The sequence below is a fragment of the Jaculus jaculus genome, chromosome 1, assembly GCF_020740685.1.
Source record: "Jaculus jaculus isolate mJacJac1 chromosome 1, mJacJac1.mat.Y.cur, whole genome shotgun sequence".
Classification (NCBI taxonomy): Eukaryota; Metazoa; Chordata; class Mammalia; order Rodentia; family Dipodidae; genus Jaculus; species Jaculus jaculus.
Window position 1 is genome coordinate 221,783,522 of NC_059102.1, and position 27,351 is coordinate 221,810,872.

Sequence of the window (27,351 nt, forward strand, 5' to 3'; positions counted from 1 at the left end):
GGTGTGGTGGCACACACCTTTAATCCCAGCACTTGGGATTCAGAGGTAGGAGGATCACTGTGAGTTCAAGGCAACCCTGAGACTACAGAGTGAATACCAAGTCAGCCTGGGCTACAGTGAAACCCTACCTCAAGAAAAAAAAAGAATATGTTTTAATTAATTTGTTTTCCTCTTGAAGCAGTCTCACAGTGTAGACCAGGTAGCTGGCTGTCCTTGTCCTTGTACTCCTCCTGCCTCAAGCTATACCACCATACCTGCCTACAATTTTATTATTTATCACCAAAATTCATTTCTATAAAGACCTTGTTATAATTTGCATCTCTACCCGGGAAATGTTCTTGTTGGAAAACGCTCTTTTCCATATACCATCAGTACTAGTTGTTACAGTTCTTTGTGTATGTATATGTGAGCTTTGGCTCCAGCTGCTGTAAATGAACCCCAGACACATGCGCCACCTTGTACATCTGGCTTAGAAGGGTACTGGGAAATTGGACCTGGGTCCCTTGGCTTGGCAGCAAGCGCCTTAACTGCTAGGCCATCTCTCCAGCCGTGTGTGTGTGTGTGGAGAGGGGGGGATGTTCGTGTGTGTAGTATGGGCATAAGCATACTTAAAACCTGCTATTTTAAAAGAAATACTGGGCAGGACATGGTGGCACACACCTTTAATCCCAGCACTCTGGAGGCAGAGGTAGGAGGATCACTGTGAGTTCCAGGTCAGTCTGAGAATACATAGTGAATTCCAGGTCAGGGTGGATTAGAGCAAGACCCTACCTCAGGAAAAACACACAGAGAGAAATACTGTGCCAGGCATGATCCTGGCACTCAGATGGCTGAGGAGGATTAGGAGTTCAAGGCCAGCCTTGAACTATAAGTAAAATGAACAAAGGAATGACAGCAGGAAGGAATAACTAAAAGAAGAAGTAAATAGGAAATGAACAAAGAAACCAAGACTCTAGAGGTTTTTTTAAATTTTTATTTATTTGAGAGAGAGACAGAGGGAAAGAGGCAAACAGAAACAGAGTGAGTATGGGCACACCAGGGCCGTCTGCCAGTGCAAATGAACTCCAAATAGATGTGCCAATTTGTTCATCTGGCTTTACATGGATACTGGGGAAATGAACCTGGGTTTCCAGGCATTAAGGGTTTGCAAGCAAGCGCCTTTAACTGCTGAGCCATCTCTCCAGCCATAGAGTTTTTAAAGACATTTTGCTACATTTATTGAGTGCCACTAATATCTTTAGGGGCTACAAGTAGGGCTGGGTATGAAAGCTTCTTTCCAGGGCTTTGGGTAGCCTCGGGCTAACCTTCACCCTGGATGAGGTCCTTGCTGGCACAAGGGTTAGGCTAGAAATCCTCAATGATGGAGGGGGGGAGGGACAGGAAGCCCTTGGGGAGGCTTTAAAAACTTAAGAGAGGCCAGAAAGCAAATGGAGGATCTGGAAACCGTCAAGTGTGTGTGGGGGTACTGGAAGGCCTCAGGAGGCTTTAAAACCTTGAGGTGAGCCTGGAAACTCTCTAGGATGGGGACTGGAAATGCTCAAGGGAGCTGAAGGCCAATGGCTTCCTGTTCTCACCTCTCTGGTGAGCTGCTAGGAGATAAGGAAGTTAAGGGAGGAGGGTGAGGTGGCAGCTATACAGATTGCAGTGGGATGATGTAGGTGTCTTGGCCCATGTATCCATGGTGAGGGACGTGAGGGCTAGTGGGTATTGAGCAGAAAGTGTCTGCAGAGAAGTAGAGTGTTATATCAGTGCCATGTCTGTGTGATCCTTGTCTGAGGAGACATCGCTAAAATGTCCCTGCAGAATATCATCACTGTCTTTGTGAAGTCACTGTTACAGCTGTGTGAGACATCATCTCCTGGGGCCCAGAGATCCCGGATACAGTGGGGGCAGTGAGAGGGAGCATGCGGGTGGGAGGGTACCCAGTTATGGATAGTGAGTGTCCAGTGATGCCAGGGTCCTCAGCCACTGGGAAAAGAAGAGAACACAATCATCAGTCAGACTGAGGGACAAACCTGGCCAGTCCTAGACACTGGTCCTCAGCAGCAGCCAGATATCCTGAGGCCTTCCTTCTCCTACCAGGACCGTTCAAGGCTCTGAAGACCTCACACCTCCTTTGGGGTTCATCCTCCTTATTAGACCCTGTCTCTTGAATCTCCCTAGGGCAGGGTGACAGAGATTTGTCTGTTTTATAGAGACTGAGATTCAGAGAGGTCTCTCAAGGTTCTGGGCCCTAAAGTCTGCCCACCTCTCTTTAGGGGTCCCTGAGACAGAATCTGAGCTATAGTTTCACTATATAGTCCAGGCTGGCTTCAAACCCATAATCCCCTGCCGTAGCTTCCTAAACACTAGGATTCTGGTCTCCTTTTATCAATGCAGAATTCACCCACTGTTCACCCATATTCACTCTCAATATGGTTTTCTAGTGTGCCTGCCCCACTGACACACCCTCCATGGCTCCTCAGTGTCCTAAAAGAAAGCCCACGCCTGTAGAGCTGATATTTCAGTCCCGCTCCAGACTCGTACCCCCTCCCGCCTCTGCTAAATTTCTCCCCACAAGGACACCAACCCTGCCAAAGACCCAACAATTCCAAGAGACATCCAGGGCTTCCGCCCCCACCCCCCTTCTTCCCTGCAGGAGCACAGCATCTTGCTGTCTGGAATGCTCTTCCCCCTGGCCTGGCAGAGGTCCCCCTGCAGGGTCAGGAGTTGGTGCTGAGGCTGTTTCCTGGTGGGGGGAGGGGTTGAAGCCAAGATTGACTTCCTCTCCCCCTCCCTTCCTTCCCCAGCTCTTCCCTGGGGCCCCAATGGCTTCATGTTCCAAGGTTGGCTCAGGTTCCTCCCTAGTTCCTGGCTCCATTTCAAATAGCCTAACATTTTTCACCCACTACTGCCCATCAGGCAGCAGGCAAAGGAGGGTTACCTCTCCCCACTTTTCAAAGCATAGTGACCTCTGCTGTGTCCCATGTCACTCCCTCCAAACACCCAGATAGAACCTATGTGTGTGGGCCAAGTCTGGTGAAAACCTACCTCGGAAAAAACAAAAACAAAAACAAAAACAAAAAAGAATTCTCAAGCTATGTCAATTTCACTGGCTGCCTTTTGCCCAGCCTGAGAGGTGGCTATGTACAGCCACAGGCTCATTTCTCCCATCCTTTTCTTTTAAATATTTCGTTTATTTATTTATGGGGGGAGGCAGGTAGAGAGAAAGAATGGCATGTCAGGGCCTCCAGCCACTGCAAACTCTAGATGCATGTGCCACATTGTGCATTCTGCCCACAGCTCTCTGGAGCCCCCAAAGTTCTTGTTAAGGCCACAAGGCCATTGCTTCATCCACCAATCACTTTCTTGCCCTCCCCTGATCATTCCAATCCACTGGCCACCTTGCGCAAATTTACCTAGGCACTCACCCACCCCACAGCCTTTGCATGAGCTGAGCCCTCTGCCAACAGAATTCGCTCATATTCCTCCCTTACCTTTTAGGTCCCTTGTCAAATGTCACTTCCTTCATGACACTGTCCTAGCCCCATGGAAGATTCTAACTTACTCAAACCTCCTTATTGTTGTGAGTATATTGTCAGAAACAGAGGGACACATTTGTGTCTTTTCACAAAGTCAGAACTTAATAAGAATCAATTTGGGCCGGGCGTGGTGGCGCACACCTTTAATCCCAGCACTTGGGCGGCAGAGGCAGCAGGATTGCTGTGAGTTCGAGGCCACCCTGAGACTAAGTAGTAAATAGTGAATTCCAGGTCAGCCTGAGCTGCAGTGAAACCCTACCTCGAAAAAACAAAAACAAAAACAAAAAAGAATTCTCAAGCTATGTCAATTTCACTGGCTGCCATTTGCCCAGCCTGAGAGGTGGCTATGTACAGCCACAGGCTCATTTCTCCCCATCTTTTTCTTTTAAATATTTCATTTATTTATTTATGGGGGGTGCAGGTAGAGAGAAAGAATGGGCATGTCAGGGCCTCCAGCCACTGCAAACTCTAGAGATGCATGTGCCACATTGTGCATCTGGCTTACATGGGACCTGGGGAATTGAACCTGGGTCTTAGGCTTCACAGGCAACTGCTTTAATCACTAAGCCATCTCTCTAGTCCTCCATCTTAATTACTAATATTGTCAAGTCACACATTACACTTCAACTCAGATAAGAGATCTTAGGAACCACATGCCAGAGCTGTTCAGGTCCCAAAAGGTCAGGTATAGGCCTGGGTGATACACTGTTCAAAGGGTCACTGTGGATAGGAGAAACTACCTGCCAGCTAGAGCCTGGGGCCAGATACAAGCGTCTCTCACTGTGACAGTTTTCCCCGAAGAGGCTCATGAGAAGGGATCCAGTATGACTCATCAGCCTGTGTGCCACCCAGACCTGCCTCTGAACAGCTCTTATCTGGTCCCCAGCAGCCTTTTCCTTTGTCTGTGTCAACTCTGTGTCTCAGACTTCGTTAGCTGACCTCTACAGCTTCTTTAACCCTTTCTCAGCCACTATGTAACCTGCCTGTGTCCACATTACTGGAAAGGGAAGTCAGAGTGCTAATATTAATGATTAAAATTGTAGCCAGAGCAACGTGTGGTGGCGCACACCTTTTAATTCCAGCACTTTGGAAGCAGAGGTAGGAAGATCACCGTGAGTTAAATGCCACCCTGAAACTACATAGTGAATTCCAGGTCAGCCTGAGCTAAAGCTAGAAAAACCAAAAAATAAAATAAAATAAGCAGCCTGAGCAGGGTGTGGTGGCCCATGTCTTTCTTTATTCCCAGTACTTGGGAGGCAGAAGTAGGAGGATCACTGTAAATTGGAGGCCAGTTTGAGACTACAGGGTGAGTTACAGGTCAGCCTGCGTTAGAGTGAAACCCTGCCTCAGAAAAAAATGGGGGGAAAAAAAGAAAGATTGCAGCCAGATGTTGTGGCACATGCTTGTTATCCACCATTCAGGAGGTAGACACTGGAGGATCAGGAGTTCAAGGTCATCCTCAGTTATATAATGAGTTCCAGACCAGCCTGGGCTACAGGAGACCCTGTCGCAAAAAAAGACAATCGCTTCTTGACCTTTTGGCTAAGATCAAGTGTAGTATCTGTTCTTATCAGTTTAATATCTGATAATCCTCTATCTGAGTACAATATATTAAATAAATGTTTGGAATTAAAAGTTGGAATAGGAGCTTGCTCTATCCACTCCACACATCAACCTGGTATTGCAGTACCTCCAGGAATGGTGCACCCCTTCTGGGGAACTTCCTGCTGATCTAAAGAAAAGATGGGCCAAGTTTAGTGATGAATGCCTTTAATCCCAGCACTAGGGAGGCAGAAGAAGGAGGATCACTGTGAGTTCAAGGCCATCTTGAAACTACATAGTGAGTTCCTGGTCAGCCTGGGATAGCATGGGACTCTATCTCAAAATAAATTTTAAAATAAGACATAAGATTATCTGGAGCTGGAGAGATGGGTTAGCGGTTAAGTGCTTGCCTGTGAAGCCTAAAGACCCTGGTTCGAGGCTTGATTCCCCAGGACCCACGTTAGCCAGATGCACAAGGGGGCGCATGCGTCTGGAGTTTGTTTGCAGTGGCTAGAGGTCCTGGCACGCCCATTCTCTTTCTCCCTGTCTGCCTCTTTCTCTCTTGTCTATCACTCTCAAATAAACAAAAATATGTTTAAAAGATTATCTGTATCATCTCCCCTCTCTCCCTCCCACTGTCTCAAAATAAATAAATAAATAGGACAAAAGAGCCAGACATAGTGACTGACACCTTTAATTCCAGCACTGGTGGGGTGGAAGGCTGGTGAGCAAGAAGTCATAGGATCACTTTGAGTTCAAGGCCTGTCTGGGACTAACAAATGAGTTCCAGGTCACCTTGGCCTAGAGTGAGGCCCTACTTCAAAATAAATAAATAAATAAAGAGAGAGAAAGAGAGAAAGCTTTCCTGATAAGTGCATGAGAATTTCTGGAAGTGTCATTCAGGAGCATGTTAGCTGGATCCAGACTATGCATGACACCTTACATACCTTAAACCAGCAGAACTGTCTGAGCCATGATAAAATTACAGACACATTGAAAGCAAGAGGGAGGACAAATGACCCCTATGGTCTTGCCTACTCCCATGGGGGACAGATATATCCAGCAACGTCTATGAAGGGGAGGACATAAAGAAATTATGGAAAGGGCCAAGCATGGTGGTACACACCTTTAATCTCTGTACTCAGGAGCAGAGGTTGAAGGATCACCATGAACTTGAGGCCAGCCTGGGACTAACTACAGAGTGAGAGCCAGGTCAGTCTGTGCTAGAGTGAGACCCTACCTTAAGAATAAAATAAAATAAAATAGACTAGTATAATATGACCAGCAATTTGTTCTTATCTAAAAGAAACATCCAGCTTTAGTGGCACATGCCTGTCATCCCAGCACTTGGGAGTTAGAAGCAAGAAAATCAGGAGTTCAAGGTTAGCCTGGACTACATGAAAGAGAGAAAGGGAGAGAATAAAACAAGAGAAAAAGAAAACACTGGTTTGATTACTAATAATTATGTTTGGATTTGGATTCTTCTTGCTTGAGACTTGGAATGTCAGCCTCAGTAATATGTCATGCAAAAAGCAAAATTTGGGGCTGGAGAGATGGCTTAGCAGTTAAGGTGCTTGTCTATAAAGCCTAATGACCTGGGTTCAATTTCCCAGTACCGACATAAAGCCAAATTCACAAATTGGTACATATGTCTGGTGTTCATTTGCAGTGGCTGAAGGCTATGACATGCCCATTCTCCCGCCCCTCTTGCAAATAAATTAATTAAAAAAAAAACAAAAAACATGTTTAGCTGGGTGTGGTGGTGCATGCTTTAAATCCTAGCATTTGGGAGGCCGAGGTAAGAGGATCGTCATGAGCTGGAGGCCACCCTGAGATTTCATAGTGAATTCCAGGTTAGCTTGGGCTAGAGCAAAACCCTACCTCAGAAAAACAAATATGGGCTGGAGAGATGGCTTAGTGGTTAAGGCGCATGCCGATGAAGCCAAAGGGCACATGTTCAACTCTTCAGATCCCACGTAAGCCAGATGCATAAGGTGATGCAAGCGTGCAAGGTCGCACACACATCTGGGTTCAATTGCAGTGGCTGGAGGCCCTGGTGCACCGGTTTTTTTTTCCTCTCTCATAAAAAAATGCAAAATAAATAAATAAATAAAAGCCAGGTGTGGTGGCCCACACCTTTAATCCCAGCACTCTGGAGGCAGAGGTAGGAGGATCACCATGAGTTCAAGGCCACCCTGAGACTACATAGTGAATTCCAGGTCAGCCTGAGCTAGAGTGAAACCCTACCTTGAAAAAACAAAAAGCAAAACCAACCAACCAAACAAACAAACATATATATATATATATATATATATATATATATATATATATATTAAGCAAAATTTGTGATTATCTTCACTGCAGGCTGAACTCCAGCTCTTAGGAACCAGGAGTGGATTAAGACTAGGCTAAAATTACTCTGTGTTACAGAGAATATCAGCTCTCAGGCTGGGCTGAGCCTAGAATGAACTCGTTTTTATAAAGCAAGAACCTTGACCTGTTTTCTCCGTTTTGAGTCTAAATCTTGTTTACACAAGTAAAAAGTCACCATATGCCAGCACAACAAAAGGCACCCACTGATCAATAATGTATTTCATGCCAATAAATGACAACTTCAAATTATATCAAATCATAGGAGAAACACCAGACACAAGAGATGGAACTGGAGAGATTGCTCAGTGGTTAAGGCACTCTATCTCACAGTCCCCTTCCCATGCAAATAGATAAAATAATAATTTTATATATATAAAATATATAAAATAATAATAATAAAATAATAATAATGCCTATAATCCCGTCACTTGAGGTAGGAGAATCACTTGTAAATTCAAGGTCAGCCTGGGCTAGAGTGAGACCCTCCCCCCACCAATTTTTTTTCTTAAACAATAATGTGAAGAGTAACTGAGGAAGATGCCAGACATTAATCTCTGGCCTCTACATATATGTACCCAACACATGCACACACTCTAAAAAAAAAATTAGTTGGATATAGATCTGGGTATGGTGTCATTCTAGGCTGAGGCAAGTATGATCATGAGTTTGAGATCAGCCAGAGCTAAATAGCAAGACACACACACACACACTGTTGAGGTTGTGGCTCAGTGGTAGAGCACTTGCCTAGCATATGCAAGGTCCTGGGTTTGATTCCCTAACACTGGTAAAAAAAAAAAAAAAAGAAAGAAAGAAAGAAAGAAAAAAGAAAAAGAAAAAGAAAAAGAAAAAGAAAGTTGGGGGGAAAAAAGTAAGGAAAAAGGCTAAAAGAAGATGTTGACATTTGAAGGTGAGTGAGTGAGAGGCTCCAAGTTGCTGCTCAGACCCATGGGGCATTCTACCCTCCCAGGTTCACTTTCCTAGGGGAAGGTCAGCTGGCAGGAGGCCCTTCCTGGCACCCTGAAGACAGACACAGGAGGGCCCAGACCTAAGTGTTGCATTGTTTTCTCAGCAAGGGACGTCATTTGGGGTAAACAATGTCAAGAGCTTCCCCAGTTCTCAGCCACACTGGACAGTGCTGGGCTGGGAGCCCAGCCCTGTGTATGACCCTGGCTGGAGCCTCAGTTTCCTCCTCTCAGAAATGGGGATAATAATAGAACCTCTTTCCTTGCCATAAGGACTCTCAGCCAAGACAGAGGGAGGAAAAACATGTTTGCTTGGGAGAGGGAAAGCCTTACTTTCCCCACCTCCTCCCTCTATGCTGATCTTTTTGCTTCCCTTTCTTTCTCTCTTTTCTTGTTTTGGTACAGTCTCACTCTAGCCCAGGCTGACCTAGAACTCACTATGTGTCTCAGGATGGCCTGGAATTCTCAGTGATCCTCTACCTCTGCCTCCCAAGTGCTGGGATTAAAGGTGTGCACAACCATGCCCAACTTCTTTTCTTTTTTTGTTTTTGTTTTTGATTTTTCAAGATAGGGTCTTGCTCTAGCCCAGGCTGACCTGGAATTCACTATATAGTCTAAGGGTGTTCTTGAACTCATGGCAATCCTCCTACCTCTGCCTCCCGAGTGCTGGTATTAAAGGTGTGCACCACCATGCCTGGCCTTTCTTTTTCTTTTTAAAACAGAGCACGCCTTTAATCCTAGCACTCAGGAGGCAGTGGTAGGAGGGTCACTGTGAGTTCGAGGCCACCCTGAGACTACATAGTGAATTCCAGGTCAGCCTGGACTAGAGTGAAACCCTACCTTGAAAAAAAAAAAAAAAAAACAGGGCCTCCGTATGTAGCCCAAGCTCCTAAGCACTGAGATGACAGTTATATACCATCACACCATCTCCTCCTAATTGTCTTACCTTCTTGCTTCCCTCCCTGCAGGCTCTGAGGTAGCTGTGAAAGTTTTCTTCTCAGAATGAGTCATCCAGAGCAAAGGGGGTTGAGGGCCACTCAGAGAGCGGGTGAGCTCTCCATCAGAAGGGATATGCAAGAAGAAATATGGTATCCCAGCATTGGGAGACAGAAGCAGGAGGAGTTCAGGTTTTTTTTTTTTAATTTTTTAATTTTTATTAACATTTTCCAAGAAGAGCTCAGGTTTGAGGTCAGCCTGGGTTACACAAATGAGACCTTGTCTCAAAAAAAAAAAAAAAAAAAAAAAAAATCTCAGGCCCCTATGATGCCCAGACTGGCCTTGAACTTATAATTTTCCTGCCTTAGCCTCCTGAGTTCTAGGATGATGGCCTACATGGAACACAGATTCCTGACCTCTGACACAATCATGCAGGTGATGTGGTCCTGAATGGTCAGGTCCCTTGAGGGGGCACAGGGTGTTTTCCAGCAGTGGCTTGAGTCACCTTCCCTATGACACATGCACAGAGTATCTCCAACAGAGACAAGGTGAAGGGGGTCTGTCCACAGACCAGGACCTGAACACATGCCAGATGCCCTCAGCATGCTCATGGAAGTTCCTGACTCCTTGGTCTATTTGTTGAGCACACTTTAAAGTTGGCAAAGCATTTTCACACCCTTCATCCCATTCACAGACTGCCTTTTATTTGAGACAGGGTCTTGCTCTGTGGCCCAGGCTGATCTGCAGCTCTAGACCCTCAGGCCTCAACCTTCATGGTGCTAGAATGGCAGGCATGCACCACCACACCTGGTTGAGATGTCCACTTTTGTAATGTTGAAACATGAGGCTAGCTGGACATGGTGGTGCACACCTTTAATCCCAGCACTGGGGTAGCAGAGGTAGGAGGATTACTGTGAGTTTGAGGCCTGCCTGAGAATACCTAATGAATTCCAGGTCAGCTTGGGCTAGGACAAAAACCTACCTCAAAAAGCCAAAAAAAGAAAAAAACATGAGGCTCAGGGTCTGGGGAGATGGATGGCTCAGTTCATAAATTCTGAGTTACATCCCCAGAACCCATGTAAAAATGTTTGGCCTGGGAAGCTGGGGAGATTTCTCAGTGGTTAAAAGGTATACAAGCCTGCTGACAGGACTTTGGATCCCCAGTACCAACATACAGTCAAATGCAAAATGGTACATGGGTCTGTAATCCCAAGAAGCCTATGGAAATGGGAGGCATACTCAGTAGAATCCTGAATCTTGCAAACCAGCAAGTCTGGCCTTCCCAGTGGCAAACAAAAAGGTATCAACATCCTCTGACCTCTACAAGCACTATGGTACACAAGCACAAATAAAAACTACAATTTTAAACAATGTCCACACTGATCCCAGTGCTGGGGAGGCACTGGCTAGCTAGTCTACTTCTGTCAATGGCAGAACCTTCTCAAAAAGAGAATAGTGGGGCTAGAGGGATGGCTTGGAGGTTAAGGCGTTTGCCTGCAAAGCCAAAGGACCCAGGTTCGATTCCCCAGGACCCACAATGGCCAGATGCACAAGGGAGTGCATGAGTCTGGAGTTTGTTTGCAGCGTCTGGAGGCCCTGGTGTGCCCATTCTCTCTCTCTCTCTCTCAACCCCTCTTTCTCTGTCAAATAAATACTAAAAATGTAGTTTAAAAAAGAGAGAGAATAGTGTTCCCAAGTGATTCCTGAGGTTGTCTTCTGGTCTCCTGGTCTCCACAAGTATATGCACACAAATACATGTGTTCCCACACACATGTGAACATGCAGACACACATACACAAACAAAATGGGGGCTCAGTGGTCATTTGTTGTTTTTCGAGGTAGGGTCTCCCTCTAGCCCAGGCTGACCTGGAACTCACTCTGCAGCCCCAGGCTGGCCTCAAACTCACAGTGATCCTCTTACCTCAGCATCCCAAGTGCTGGGATTAAAGGCGTGCGCCACCACACTTGGCTTCAGTGGTCATTTTTGGTGGCCAACACTCTCACTTTCTCCTCTTACCTTTCCTCACCTAGTCCAGCCTTTGCACAGGCTATTCCTGCTAGTGGAGACACTGTTCCCTTTTCTATCCCTAACGCTGGCTCCAACCAACCCCTCCTCCAGTACAAGGGTTTCCCCACCCCCAAAGCTCCTGCCTTGATGGAGTGTGATCACCCAGGTTCATGTGTCAGCACTGCCAAGTCCTGGTATAGAGCAGGTATTCCATTAAGGAGGCAACCGGTGTGAACTCCACCTCCTTCCACCCCTGAAACAGAGCCGCTCCAGTCTGTCTTACCTGGGTGGGACTGCGGGGTTGACTACAAGAGGCCGCTGGGATTCTAGGATCCTCTTCTTGAATTCCTCCAGGCTAGTGGGATCTGTGGGAAGAATGAGGGCTCAGATTTGGTTGTCTGCTCTGGGATAGTGGCCCTGAAGAGCGGGCTGGAGTGAAGTACAAGGTGGAAAGGACCTTCTGCCTCATTTCATGGCCCTTCCCTCTGTCACTCACCAATGGGTTGCGGTAAGGGGGCAGGGCCAACAGGTCTTGGTAGGGCCATCGGCTGAGACTGTGGAAAGAAGGGTGAAACAAAGGTGATAGGAGCCAATCCTGTGCTTATTAAACATATGTACTAAGCTGGCTGTGGTGGCACATGCCTTTAATCCCAGCACTTGGGAGGCAGAGGTAGGAAGATTGCCATGAGTTCAAGGCTACCCTGAGACTACATAGTGAACTCCAGGCCAGCCTGGAATAGAGCACAACCTTACCTTGAAAAGAAAAAAAAAAAAAAAATACACACACATATTGAAAGGAAACTACATCTTAACCCAAAATAGCCATAGACACCACAGTGACCAGAAGGTCACTGGAACCTGACTTAAACATGAGCTCAGTGTCCACAACACTTGCTGCAGACTTTCTGATCTTCAACTTTCACCCTAACTCTTTAGCTCAACTCCAGTCTGTTCCAACCCTAATTCTGACCACAATCCTGACCCCAAGCCTGACTCTCCAATCCAGCATGAAGCCCATCAGCCCTTCAACTCTGCCTACCCTCCATTCTAAACCTGTTCCCTATCCAAATTCCAAACCCTATCCAGATTTAATGCCATGAGGTCCTTTGAATCACCTTGATGGTCAAGGCAACTGTAAGGCTAGGTCGATAGTGCACCCCAGCCTTAATGTACACTGATTCTCAGTAGAAAAACCCAGATCCATCCCACAGCAATTGAAATTCTAACTTATTCCTGCCTAACCCCAGACTGCCTGGCCCTGAATCTGATATCACCTTTTTCAATACCCATTCCCAGGCCACACTTAGTCTCCATTCTAAAGCCAAGTTAAACATCAGCAGTGACTCGGCCAATCTCCAACTTAACTCCAAAGTAAGGTTCAACTTCACAGCCCCCTTGATTGGAAACTCCTTTCTCAGCTCTCCTCTGGGACCCCGAAGCCCACCTTGGCCTTTAGACACGTGTCCAGGGCAGATACCCGGACCTCCAACTGCATCTTCAGATGCTCCACCTCCTTCTTCTTCACTTCCAGCTCCTGGGCCAGGCTGTCTCTCTCCTTCCGCAGGGCTGCCTTCTCTTCCAGTGACAGCTGCATCTGTCGGGTGCAGTCAGCCTGGAGCTTGGCCTCTCGAGCCTGGGCCTCCTTCTCCATCTTATCCTTGGCCTCATGAGCAGCATCCAGGCTGCGTTGTAACTCCTGCTTTTGGCTTTGGAGGTCTGTGTTCTCACGGGCCACATGCTCAATGCCTGCCCGTAGGCTTCTGGCCAACTCCTCCAACTTACTGGTCATCAGGGTGGGCATGTGATCACAGAGCCTCCGGATGGAGGCTAACTCAGAGCCCAGTGGATGGTAGGGGTAGCTGAAGGTGTCCAGGGTACGCGGGATGATGGAGTCCCGCCATAGGTTGCGGGCATCCACCTCGAACTTGCCCTTGTCCAGAGGCAGGCAGAGGGCCTGTACCTTCCGCAGCTGCTCTTCTGCTACCAGCTTGGCATGCTGATGGTGCTCCTGCAACTTCCCGCACTCCGCCAGCTGCTCATCCACCAGGCGCTTACCCACCAGCAGGCTCTCCTTGTCTTTGGCACAGATCGCCTTCTCCTTGGCCAGCTCCATCTCCAGCACCTTGGCCTTCTCACCCAGCTTCAGGAGCAAGTCTGCAAGGAGCAGGATAAATAGAGCAGGGTGAGGTGGGGAGCTAGCCGAGGCGCCTGCCACCCTGGCTCCCCACCACCATTCACCTTCATAGGTCTTATTGGTCTTCTTCAGTTGCTCTTGGCATTGCTTCTCACTTAAGATGATGGCGGCTACGTACTGCTGATTGATTATGTTGACGGCCTGCCAGGGAGGGGGATAAGGGACATAGCTCAGCAACTCCCCCATCACCACAGGGCTGCTCATATAGCCTGTGGTGAGAGGACCAAAGTCATGGTGGCTATGGAAGGGATGCTTGTCTCTGGAATCTCCAAAGGTTTTATGAGCACTGGGGCTGTAGCTCAGTGAGTACAGTGCTTGCCTATAGTGCATGAAGTCTTGTGGTCTATCACCAGCATACCCAGAACTCAGAAGGTAGAGGCAGGAAGATGAGGAGTTCAAGGCTAGCCACAGCTACATAGTGAGCCCCAGGCCAGCTTGGGCAACACAGCAAAATCCAAGACAAGAACCTAGCTCACATAAATGGAAAAAAAAAGAAAGAAAAGAAAAATAGAAAAACGAAGAGAAAGATAGGGAAAGGAGCTGGGTGTGGTGGCTCACATCTTTAATGGCAACACTTGGAAGGCAGGGGTATGAAGATCATCATGAGGTTGAGGCCACCCTGAGACTACATAATGAACTTCAGGTCAGTCTGAGCTGAGCTAAAGTGAAACCCTACCTCGAAAAACAAAAACAGAAACAAAAAAAGGAAAGGAAGAGAAGGGGAAAGTGGAAAAAAGGAAAAGAAAGGAAAAAGAGAAATCACATTTCTTAGATTATTCATTTATTTATTTTCATTTGAGAGATAGAATGGTTGCACTAGGACCTTTAGCCCCTGCAAATGAACTCCAGGTGCATGCACTACATTGTGCATCTGGCTTTATGTGCAAGAGCCTTAACGGCTGAGCTATCTCTCCAGCCAGGGAAATCACATTTCTTAGCACTGCAGAGTGGAGTAAGTATATGGAGACCACATTTACACACAATAAAGAGTGACTCAGGATTACAGGGGTCCTTGTCCATCATGGGGAGGGCAGTTTACAAATCAAGGAGCCCTAGTGTTCTAAGACAGGATCTAATGTAGCCTGGTCTGGCCTTGAACTCAGATCCTCCTGCCTCCACTTCTGTAAAGCTGGGATGACAGGCATATATGCCACCAAGCCTGGCTTGGCTATGGCTTTCTCGTTACTGACTTTTGAGGATTTTTTATATTTTGTAGACAAAAACTCAGATGTGTGAGTTGCAAGAATCTTCTCTTAGTCTGTGGTTTATCAACTCAAAGGGGGGAAGACAAAAAAAAAAAAACAAGCTGTAACATTCAAATTTTAAGGTCTACTTTAAAAATCTAGACTCAGGGTTGGGGTATAACTGGATGGTAGAGTACATGCTTATTATGGGAAAGCTGTTGACTCCAGCAGCAATTTAAAAAAAAGTGAAATAACTTAAAAAAAATGGCCAGGCATGGTGGAGCACGCTTTTAACCCCAGTACTCCAGAGCTAGAGGTAGGAGGATCACTGTGAGTTCCAAGGTCACCCTGAGACTACATAGTGAATTCCATGTCAGCGTGGGCTACAGTAAGACCCTACCCTGAAAAAAAAAAATCCCAAACAAACAAATATATATATAAGATGTCAAAAAACCCCTAAAATTAAAAAAGTAAAGTCTGATGCATGGGCATCTATCTGGTGTTCTCTAAGGGAGAGTCCAGAAATCAGTGTGCATGTGAGCATCTACAGCTTAATGACCATGGACCAATGGCCATTTCCACCCTGGAAAATCAAAACAGGTTGCTCCATAGGTACAGGGATGCCTGAAGGGCTACTCCATCTGAGGGAGAGATTCAGGGGGCATCTACCATATTAAGATGGTACAGAGGGGACACCCATTGCTTTCTGGGGGTGAGGTGGGTAGCATGGAAGTCTGAGGGAGGCTGGCCCTGTCTATGTGTGTAGAGGAGGCCAGCCTTATCCTGAGGGTCTTAGGCCTATACTAGGGTCTGAAGGAGGAGGAGGAGGTGTGGCCTATCCTAAGGGTCTGAGGGAGGAGGTTGTCCTTTTTCCTAGGGAAGGGTGTGAGGCTGTGTTCTTTTTGTTCAGCAGTAGTGCCTGGTGGTCTGAGGCTCCAGGTTAAAGCATGCTTCTCCTCTAGTCCCAATTCTAGCCAGGGCACCTGCTGTAGGGTCCCCTGTAGATGCCCTAGCCTGCCATCTTTCACCTCTGGTCTCCCCATATCAGCTCTGAGGGACCTCAGATGAGCAGGCTTCCTGGAGGATATAGGGAAAGAAGGGACATTGTCAGGAATATTTGACAGAGCTGGGGTACAGGTCTATATTCCTCACTGGATCTCCCATAGAATTCAGGTTTCAGATGAGGAAATCGAGGAGGCTCAGAGAGGAGCTGAGGTTCTTACCAAGTCGCCCTGGCACTGGCGGAAGCTGGCATTGATGCGGTCCAGGTCCCGGCGGGCATTCAGTAACAACTGCATGATGGTGTCCTTGGTGCTCGTGGTGAGGTTGAGCTGCTTGGACAGGTTGGCTTGTTTGGCTGATAGCTCTACGACCTGGTTGTACAGGCCATCGGCCCGTCGCTCAGTGGCTCGCAGGTTGGATTCAGTGGTGACATGCACATTGCCGTAGACCATGAAGAGCACCAGGCCCAGGATGATGAGGAACTGAATGAGTGACACAAAAAGGAAAAAGTAGCGCAGGTAATACCAGCAGCCGCGAGGCCCATCGCCAGCCCTGGAATATGACCCTCCATGCTCCATGGTGAGACCCATCTTGTTGAAGGGCCCGCCGCCAGGGGCACTGTCCCTGCTCAGCTGCTTGGCCCTGATCTGGACTGCACCAGGCGGGGGGAGTGTTTATATTGCTCCGCTTAATACTTCCTCTGCCCGGCTCCTTCCTGGCCAGGAGGAAACGGGGGCTGTGGGTTATCACAACACTCCCACCCTGGCTGTGAGGGGACAGCAGGCAGGGCGGGCGGGGGGGGGGGGGAGGTAGGCGTCTCAGATGAGTGCTGGGTGGGGCATCTATTGGGTAACTAGGCTGGCTTCCTCTGCCTAGCCCAGCCTCAGTTTCCATCCAACCCACCTCACCCTTTGCCCTGTGCCTGACACTTTTCTCTGCATTTATCACCTATTATCTTATTTAATCCCCCCATGCATGCAGCTATACACATCATGTGGAGGACAGACAGGTGCAGGTGTGAGCAGGGCCTCAGGGCTACAGACGCTGTTCCCCAGCATGCAGGCTGTAAGCATACCTGTTCACTTTGGTGCCTCTGGTAACATGGAACAACAGCCAGCAGTCACTGTAGGGCAAGCCCCATGCAGACACAAACAGACACGCAAGGGTGTTCAGAGTCAAGGAGCAGAGGATTCTGGATTTGCCCTCCCCAGGAGCTGCCTGGAAACTTTCTGGAACGGACAATCAGTAGGTGCTCAGTAAATGAACATAAGGAAATGATAGCGGGCTGATCTGTGAGGCAGTGGGGGCAGCTGTCGAAGCTGTCGTTCCACGAAGTTCACATAGGCACTGTATATGCACTACAAAGTTGGGAGTGTGGCTTAGGAGCAGAACAGCTGCCTAGACTCGCCAGTGAGGGGCTGGGGGCATGGCTCAGAGTAAAACGCCTGCCTTGCCCTGCACATTTAAAAGGACTATCCTTAGCCCTATAAACAACAACAACAAAGAAAAAAAAAAAGCCACAGTGCTAGGGCCTCAACAGCACGTGAACATGATCTTGGCACGCAGAGGAGAGGCAGTCTGCCCTCCTGTGAGTTCTGGCAAGGGCTGCTCCAATCTGTCACTCAGGTTCCACCTATGTGAGACAGAGTGGCTGGGTGGTTGAGGATCTGTTGTCACCGTCACCGTTATGACTGAGGGTTCCAGGAGATGGAAAGTGAAGTTGATGATAAATGGGGGCCAAGCTTCCTGACTCCTGAGGCATTGAATCCCATGGGGACCTGCTGAGGTCACTGCGGGGCAATACCTACATGCAGAGGGGATTTCAAGGCCAGAGCAAAGCATTTGGGGCATGCCCTTCCAAGGAATGCTAGAGTCCATTCCCTGTTTGTCCCACCCTGTGTGAGCCACACAGCCCATGCCCAGAGGTACCTTAAGCTTCTCCCAGTCTTTGAGAGTGAGACAGAGATGAGGAATTAGCCCATAGATTGGTGACAGTTGTTCCCCACCTGTGGAAGGTCCCCCCACAAACAAACTGGCTGCATGGGGGCCAGTCCTTCTATTAGCCTGGGTAATGGAGTTGAGGGGGGGTGGTGGCGCCTGAGGAGGTGGGTGTGGGGTTGAGAAGGAGGAAGTTCCCAGGGGTGGGCAGGAAACCCTATCTGACCTTTGACCTTTGCAGCCTGATTCCTGAGTAGGACCCTTTCCAACCATTAGCCCTGTTGGGGCAAAGCAGGGTTGGGGGCTCCGGTCAGTGCCCAACCAACTATGTGTCTAGGTTGGCCAGGCCCCTGGGACCCCCTCCCCCCAGAGCAGGGCAGGAGGAGACATTTTCCTTAAAAATAAATCCAGGGTGACAATTTCAGCGAATTTCTTGCAGTGCACCTCCCAGCTGTGTGACCACAAACAAGTAACTTCTTGTTTTTGAGTTTTGATTTTGTCTTGCTAAGAGGCTACGTAGCCAGGGTGTTTTTTTGTTTTTTTTTTTTTTGAGGGTCTTGCTCTAGCCCAGGCTGACCTGGAATTCACTATGTAGTCCAAAGTGGCCTCAAACTCAGTGTGATCCTTCTACGTCTGCCTCCGGGTGCTGAGATTAAAGGTGTACGCCACCATGCCCGGACTGTACATAGCCATTTTTAAAAAAATATTTTTTATCTACTTATTTAAGACAGAGAAAAAGAGGTGGCAGACAGAGAGAATAATTATGGGTATGCCAGGGCTTCTTGTCACTGTGAACAAACTCCAAAATCTAGGTATTGGATAATCGAACCCAGACCATTGGGCTTTGCAAGCAAGTGCCTTTAACTGCCAAGCTATCTCTCCAGTCCCCTACATAGTCATTTTTGTTTGTTTGTTTGTTTGTTTGGTTTTTCGAGGTAGGGTCTCACTCTGGCTCAGGCTGACTTGGAATTCACTGTGTAGTCTCAGGGTGGCCTCGAACTCTTGGCGATACTCCTACCTCTGCTTCCCAAGTGCTGGGATTAAAGGCGTGCCCTACCACGCCCGGCCTTCATACAGTGCCTGACGCAAACTCAGCCCTAGTAAGTGGAAGTACTTTTCTAGTTGGGACAGATAAACCTTACCCTCATAGATCAAGTCTGGTATTCAATGCCAGGTTGTGGAATCTGACATAGGGAAGGGGATCTTCCCTTTGTTGCTGGTATTCCTGGGCCTATGAGAGCTCCACAGAACATAAGCAGAGACTAGGGCGGAATGTGAATGACAAGGGAGGATAAGGTGAAGTAGCTCAGGCAGGGAACAATGTCAGGGCCAGTTCTAGTAGGTGTGACAATCTCCTTGTACATACAAGATCATGGCTATCCTTCCTGATACATTGAAGGTACATGCATGTATGTATGAATGAATGTAAAGTCAGTTGATAAGGAAAAAGAAATGTGACTGGAAAAAGCCATCCTAGACCTGATAAAAATTTGAGTACTTGTTTCAGCTTGAAAACCAGTACCTTCAGCCAGGTGTGGTGGCGCACACCTTTAATCCCAGCACTCACGAGGTAGAGGTAGGAGGATCTCCGTGAGCTACCCTGAGACTACATAGTGAGTTCTAGGTCAGCCTGGGCTAGAGTGAGACCCTACCTCAAAAAACCAGAAACAGGGCTGGAGAGATGGCTTAGCAGTTAAAATGCTTGCCTGCAAAGCCTAAGGGCCCATGTTCAATCTCTTTCCAGATCTCACATAAGCCAGATGCACGAAGATGAGGCAAGCTCAAGGTCACATGGGCCCACTAGGTGGTGCAAGCATCTGGTGTTTGAATGTAATGGCTGAGGTCCTGGCATGTCAATTCTCTCTCTCTAAAATAAAAAAGAATACTATGCTTATCAAACTGCCCAATAAGCACTTCTGTTAATGTTCATACTCTTATATTAATGCTACTCTCACTTTTGGTAGAGAATCTTCTCTTTTCAGATGGCAGTGACCTTGGGACGACTCAGAAGGCATCATGGTGCTGGAAAGAAGTGACCACAGTGCTCAGTACTGCAATATCTCTAACACACCTTCCAGGGCTCAGGGTGTAATGTGGAATAGGTGGCAGAAAGAATGTAAGAGCCAAAGGAAGGGTAGGACTCCTTACAACATGCTCCCTCCAGACACAAAATGGCCTGAATATCCATGGCCTCACAGTGCCTGACACTACCTGCACAAGACCATCATAAGAGGAGGGAAAGATCATGACATCAAAATAAAAGAGAGACTGATTGAGATGGGGAGGAGATATGATGGAGAATGGAGTTTCAAAGGGGAAAGTGGGGGGGGGGGGAAAGGAGGGTATTTCCATGTTTTTTTTTTTTTTTTTTTGAATCATGGAAATTGTTAAAAAAAATTGGAATAAATAAATAAATAAAAGAAGCCGGGCATGGTGGTCCATGCCTTTAATCCCAGCACTCTGAAGGCAGAGATAGGAGGATTTCAGTGAGTTTGAGGACACCTTTAGACTACATAGTGAATTACAGGTCAGCCTGGGCTAGAGCAAGACTCTAGCTGGAAAAACCTAAATAAATAAATAGATAAATGAAAGAAAGAAAGAAAGAAAGAAGAAAAGAGAAAGAAAGAAAAAGAAGGAAGGAAGGAAGGAAAGAACTAAAGAGAGAGCGAGAAAGAGAGAGAGAAAGACCAAAATGACAAAAAAAAAAACCCAGCGCCTTAAATATACATACTGATGTCATTTCAAGGTCAAAATGAACATTTGTTTTCTTTAGGCAATCTAATCTCACACATCTGATTTCTTTTCTTTCTCTCTCTCTCTCTCTTTTTCTTTTTCAAGGTAAGGTTTTATTCTAGCCCTGGCTGACTGGAATTCATTATATAGTCTCAGGGTGGCCTCAAGTTCACTGCAGTCCTACCTCTGCCTCCCAAGTGCTGAGATTAAAGGTGTGTACCACTATGCCCAGCCTGATTTTTTTTTAAAGCAGGGTCTCACTCACATGCCCAGCTTGATTTGTTTTCATTATTTATTTATTTATTTTTAGTTTTTTTTGAGGTAGGGTTTCATTCTAGCCCAGGCTGACCTGGAATTCACTGTGTAGTCTCAGGGGTAGCCTAGAACTCATGGTGATTCTCCTACCTTTGCCTCCTGAGTGCTGGGATTAAAGGCATGCACCAGTATGCCCATCGAAAAACATATTTTTTAAATTTTTATTTATTTAACAGAGAAAGAGGGAGGGAGTTCAAGGCCATCCTGAGATTACATAGTGAATTCCAGCTCAGCCTGGGCTAGAGTGAGTCCCTACCTCAAAGAACCAAAAAAAAAAAATTAGCTACAAGTACAGAGAAAGAGAGGATGAGAATAGGTGCACCTAGCCACCATCACTTTGTGCCTCTGGCTTTATGTGGGTACTGGAGAATCAAACCAGACTGGGATCTTTAGGCATTGCAGGCATGTGCCTTAACCTCTGAGCCATCTCTCCAGCTCATTACTTGTTTTTTGTTTTGCTTTCAGATTAGGTTTCATGTACTCCTGGCTGGCCAGTGTCACCAAGAATGACCTTGAATTTGTGATCCTCCAGTCTACGTCCTTCCTAAGTACTAGGATTTACATATATGTGCCACCAGGCCCAGTTTTATGCAGTGCTGGAGATGGAACCCAAGGCTTTATTCATGCAAGGCAAGCAGTACACTGACTGAACTACAACCCTAGCTGTACGACTTTGATTTGTAATGTTTCTTTTTATTATTTTCTTTCTTCTTTTTCTGTATTTTTAAAGCAATTTAATTTTTTAAAAATTTTTATTTATTTATTTGAGAGGGACAGAGAGAGGGAGGGAAAGAGGAAGACAGGGAGAGAGAGTGGGCATGCCAGGGTTTCCAGCTACTGCAAACAAACTCCAGACACATGCACCACCTTGTGCATCTGGCTTACATGGGTCCTGGGGGATTGAACCAGGGTTCTTTGGCTTTGCAGACAAGCATGGCTAAGCCATCTCTCCAGCCCTAAAGCTATTTTTAAATTTATATATTTGAGAGAGAGAGAGAGAAGGGGGAGAGGAATGGGCATGCTAGAGCCTTCAGCCATTATAAACAAACTCCAGATGCATGTGCCACTTTGTGCATCTGCTTACATGGGTCTTGGGGAATGCAACCTGGTTCCTTTGGCTTTGCAGGAAAGCACCTTAACCACTAAGCCATCTCTCCAGCCCTTTTTCTGTGTTTTTTGAGGCAGGGTCTCACTATGTAACCCAGCCAGGCCTAGAACTGACAGTCCTGCCTTAGTTTCTTAGTGCTGGAGTGACAGGCTCATGCTACCATACTGGTTAGTGTTTCTTTTATGGATAACTTTTTTTTTTTTTTTTTTTTTAACAGAATAGATAATAATGGATCTCCCTCCCTCTTCCTCTCTTTAGTTTTTCAAGGTAGAGTCTCATCCTAGCCCAGGCTGACTTAGTCTCAGGCTGGCCTTGAACTCACAGTGATCCTCTTACTTCTGCCCCCTGAGTGCTGGGACTAAAGCTGTGCACCACCAGGCCTGGCTCAGATCTTTTTCTTTCTGCTCAGTATTATGGTTTTTGAGTCTATTGATTCCTTCTTCCTTTCTGTCTCTTTCTTTTTCATTAAATTTTTTTTTTCAGCTGGGCATGGTAGCACATGTCTTTAGTCCCAGCACTTGAGAGGCAGAGGTAGGAGGATTGCTGTGAGTTTGGGGCCACCCTGAAACTACATAGTAAATTCCAGGTCATCCTGGGCTAGAGACCTTACCTTGAAATACAAAAAAAGAAAAAAAAATTCAATACTGGAGACTCGGCTTGCTAACCATGTGCTCTACCAGTCAGGCACTCTTGTTAGTCCCAAGGACTTTTGCTTCTGGCTGTTTAGGTTTTTGCCGCTGTGTCTTCCCATGGTAATTACATTACATTGTGCCTAATTTTTTGTTGTTTCATTGAGCAAAAGATGATATGAAATCAAGCCTTCATAAATGAACTTACTGGTCTTCACACCAGCAATTCTACATTTTGATAGCTGACAAATCTGTCCTTCACAGAGGTTCTTTCCACCCACACTCTGGCCAGCAATGTCTAAAATCCCTAAAAATAGACTTTCTGAGAATGTTCTGCCTGTGTCCCTGGCCACATCATCATTGGAAAGGGAGGAGGTAAGGGCCTGCACAGGGGATTCACACGAGGTCAAATAAATGCATCAGCGCCCATGGGAGACTTTGGTTATTTTCCTGAAAACAATTTGTCATGCTCACAGGAAGCCTTGTGCACGAATCCCTCCATGTTCCCTTGGAGGGTAGGCACACAACCCACACAATCGGATGTGGGTTTGAACCAGCTCCTCCTTTTTTTTTTTTTTCCCTAAATGGAAAACAATCAATTTAGCTTGAGTTGTTTGTTTAGGTGGAGAGGGGAAAAAGCTGTCAGAAGGAAGTCACTCGCTAGACAGCTGGTCTTCAGGGGGACAGGAGGTTTTAAAAAAAGTCACACAAGAGTTCAGGAAGGTCTCTTCCCCTCCTCTTCTTTTTGAGGCAGTCTTACTGTATGGCCCAGGTTGCCCTCAATCATAGCCATCCTCCTGCCTCAGCCTTTGAAGTGCTGGGATGACAGGAATGTGCCACCTCCCTGGTTCTTCAGGAAAGTTTTTTTTTTAATATTTATTTTTTATGTATTGTAAACAGACAGGAGAGAGGGAGAGAGAGAGAATGGGCATGCCAGGACCTCCAGCCACTGCAAATGAACTCCAGACACATGTGCCACCTTGAGCATCTGGCTTACATGGGTACGGGGGAATTAAAAATGGGTCCTTAGGCTTTGCAGGGAAGCCCCGTAATGGCTTAGCCATGTCTCCAGACCAAAAAGGTTTTTTTGGTTGTTGTTTTGTTTTGTTTTTAAGAGAATTAATTTACTTACTGTAGCAGACAGCTTTAGGTTCGCCGAGATAAACTTCCACATCAGGCACAGTTATGGAGGAAGGGATTTATTGAAGCTTGCAGATCCAGGGGAAGTTCCATAATGGGAGAAAACGCTATCTACTGTCACAGGACCAAACACACAGAGAGAAGCGCAAGCCAGAAAGCCAAAAAGCCAAAAGCCACATAGCACAGCACATTTCAGGAACTCAAAGTAGGGACACTTTGCATATCTTTAGATTGAAATCTGAAACCCATCACCACACCCTAAGATCCTCCCAGTGACCCTGCCTCCAGCCAGGTGGCTGCAAATGCAAACTACAAACTAATAAATCACTGAATATATTGGGGGTTATCTATTCAAACTACCACACTTCTACACAGGTACGCGGTGTGTGTGTGTGTGTGTGTGTGTGTGTGTGTGTGTGTGCCTGTGTATGTAAATATAGTAGGGTCTGTTTCTTGCTGCTATTAATGACATTCTAGGCAGGCAGGATTTGCAAGCAAGTGCCTTTAACTACTGAGCTACCTCCCCTGACACTCATCCTCAAACTTTCAGACAAAAATATTTTTTTGTTGGCCCTGAATCAATGCTGACAGTTTTCTGAAGCTGCTGGTTTCAAACAAGTGCATAAAGAAATGTCTTTCAAATACGGAAGGAAAAAAAATCACATGATCATCTCATTAGATGCAGAGAAAGCATTTGACAAAATCTAACATCCCTTCATGATAAAAGTCCTACAGAGACTGGGAATAGAAGGAACATATCTCAATATAATAAAGGCTATTTATGACAAGCCTATAGCCAACAGATTACTAAATGGGGAAAAGCTGGAAGCTTTTCAACTAAAACCAGGAACAAGACAAGGTGTCCACTGTCCTCAATTTTATTTAATATAGTACTGGAAGTCTTAACCATAGCAATAAGGCAAGAGACGCACATGAAAGGGACACAAATTGAAAAAGAAGAGATCAGTCATCATTATTTGAAGATGACATGATTCTATACATAAAGGACCCTAAAGATTCTACCAGCAAACTATTAGAGCTGATAAACACCTACAGCCATGTAGCAGGATACAAAATAAACACACAGAAATCAGTAGCCCTCCTGTATGCTAACAACAAACACACAGAGGATGAAATCAGAATCACTCTCATTCAAAATTGCATCAAAAAAAAGTACCATGGAATAAACCTATCCAAAGAAGTGAAGGGTCACTACAATGAAAACTTTAAAACACTCAAGCGAGAAATTGCAGAAGACACCAGGAAATGGAAAAACATGCCTTGTTCCTGCATCAGAAGAAACAATATTGTGTAATGGCAATCTTACCAAAAGCAATCTGTACATTTAATGCAAGTCCCATCAAAATTCCAATGGCATTCTTCACTGAAATAGAAAAAAACATTCCAAAAATTAATCACAAAAAAATCTCAAATATCTAAAACAATACTGAACAACAACAATAAGGCTGGTGGTATCACCATACCTGATTTTAACTTATACTATAGAGCCATAGTAACAAAAACATCATGGTACTGGCACAAAAGCAGACATGTAGATCAATGGAACAGAATAAAGGACCCAGACGTAAGTCTGAGTAGATATAGCCACCTGATATTCAATAAAAATGCCAAAATTTCTCATTGGAGAAAAGACAGCCTCTTCAGCAAATGGTGCTAGGAAAACTGGATATGTATCTGTAGAATGATGGAAATAGATCCTTATTTCTCTCCATGCAAAAGAATTATGTTCAAATGGATTAAAGAACTTAACATCAGACCTGAAACTCTGAAACTGCTACAGGAAAAAGTAAAGAAACCTTTCAACATATTGTTCTTGGCAAAGGCTTTCTGAATATAACCCCAGTTGCTCAGACATTAAACCACAGATTAACCACTGGGACCTCATGAAATTACAAAGATTTTATATGGCAAAAGACACTGTGAATAAAGACAAGTGGCAACCTACAGAATGGGAAAAAATCTTTGCCAGCTATACATCTGATAGGAGATTAATATCTAGGATATACAAAGAACTCAAAAAATTAAATAATAAGAAATCAAACAAGCCAATTAAAAATGGGCTATGGAACTAAATAGAGAGTTCTCAAAAGAAGAAATATAGATGGCATACAAGCATCTAAAAAAATGTTCTACATCCCTAGTCATCAGGAAAATGCAGATTAAAAAAATGTTGAGATTCCATCTCCTGTTAGATTGGCTACCATCATGAAAACAAATAACTGTAAATGCTGGCTAGGATGTGGAAAAAGAGGAACCCTTCTACACTGCTGGTGGGAATGCAATGTGGTCCAGCCATTGTGGAAATCAGTGTGGAAGTTCCTAAGACAGCTAAAAATAGATGTACCATGTGACCCAGCTATAGCACTCCTAGAGGTATATCCTAAGGACTCATCTCATTACCTTAGAGATACTTTCTCAACCATGTTTATTGCTACTCAATTTATAATAGCTGGTAAATGGAACCAGCCTAGATATCCCTCAACTGATGAGGGGATAATGAAGATATGGCACATTTATACAATGGAGTTCTACTTAGCGGTAAAGAAAAATGAAGTTATAAAATTTTCAGGAAAATGGATGGATCTGGAAAGGATTATACTAAGTGAGGTAACCCAGGCCCAGAAAGCCAAGTGTCACATGTTCTACCTCATATGTGGATCCTAGCTACAGAAGATTGGACTTCTGTATAAGTAGGAAGAAAACTCAGTAGCAAAGGCCAGTAAGCTAGAAAAGAGATAGAAAGGAAAGAGAAAGGAAGGGAGGGGGTACTTAATGGGATGGTGTTGTATATATGTAAGTAGAAGAATAGATTCATGGGGGTGAAAAGGCCTAAGTGAGGTCAGGGGAAGAGATTGAGTAAAGGAAAAATGGAGGGAGGGCTAATCAAAATCTAAGAGGATACAAATAAATCATATGAATACCTATTTTTTTGGACAATGGAACACTCAGGTGCCATAGATTGTTGCTAGAAAATTTTCAGTGCCAGCGATGGGATACCTTCCAGTAAGTTGTTGCCAGGGAGGTCCCTGATACCCCCAAAGCATTTTAGGCCATTGCCGAGGCCCTTGGTTTCCCACCAGGAATAGATGGTAAGACCCTATTGCTGAAGACTCCACATACTTGGGCTGCAAGGCCACTAAGCAATCCTGCTGGAACTGAGCTATAACCTCCTCCATGTAGACCAGCTGACAGAAAGCTGGAAAAAGCCATTCTTCATGCAGTTCAATGGGAGAAAGAGAAATCACCAATGAAGATACTCAACAGTGGTCACTGCAAGCCTTGTATTTGGCTAGCCCAGCCAAATGAGCCAACCAGTGCAATAGTGGCACATCTGTCATGGTGGAAACCATCTGCCCTCTAATTGGACTGGAGGCCCACTCCATGGGAGGGAATACATCTCTGATACTGAAAACCTACAACAGGGGTAGTCATGAGCCCTAGGGGTGTAACGTCTGCTGCTTTCTGGCTAAATGTATATACTATGCTTATCAAACTGCCCAGTAAGCACTTCTCTTAATGTTCATACCCATATATTAATGCTACTATCACTTTTGGTAGAGAATCTTCTCTTTTGAGATAGCAGTGACCTCAGGATGACTCAGAAGGCATCATGGTGCTGGAAAGGAGTGATAGGAATGCTCAGCACTGTAATATCTCTATCACACCTTCCAAGGCTCAGGGTCCATTGTGGAAGAGGTGGTGGAAAGAATGTAAGAGACAAAGGAAGGATAGGACTCCTTACAAT

At 45.8% G+C, this 27,351-nt stretch overlaps 1 protein-coding gene and 1 non-coding gene across 2 annotated transcripts; one reads left to right on the forward strand and one right to left on the reverse strand.

Moving 5' to 3' along the window:
• Positions 1-1,189: 1,189 nt before the first annotated feature.
• Positions 1,190-16,387, reverse strand: LOC101607575 (plasmalemma vesicle associated protein). Its single transcript, XM_012950509.2, has 6 exons — positions 15,944-16,387; positions 13,581-13,677; positions 12,787-13,496; positions 11,839-11,896; positions 11,626-11,707; positions 1,190-1,968 (listed from the first exon to the last, which is right to left on the reverse strand). Exons 1-6 carry the CDS (start codon positions 16,310-16,312, stop codon positions 1,962-1,964), a joined length of 1,323 nt encoding a protein of 440 aa, XP_012805963.2. The 5' UTR covers positions 16,313-16,387; the 3' UTR covers positions 1,190-1,961.
• Positions 5,044-5,233, forward strand: LOC123458012. The gene has a single exon (XR_006635347.1). It is a non-coding gene; the product is annotated as a U2 spliceosomal RNA (small nuclear RNA).
• Positions 16,388-27,351: the final 10,964 nt, after the last annotated feature.

Excerpts from the sequence above, each read along its gene's own strand:
- LOC101607575 (XM_012950509.2), bottom strand. The coding sequence starts at position 16,312 with ATGGGTCTCACCATGGAGCATGGAGGGTCATATTCCAGGGCTGGCGAT. Across the intron at positions 13,678-15,943 it reads GCCAGTGCCAGGGCGACTTG|GCCGTCAACATAATCAATCA; the intron begins GTAAGAACCTCA and ends CCTCCCTGGCAG. Across the intron at positions 11,897-12,786 it reads ACACGTGTCTAAAGGCCAAG|TCTCAGCCGATGGCCCTACC; the intron begins GTGGGCTTCGGG and ends TTCTTTCCACAG.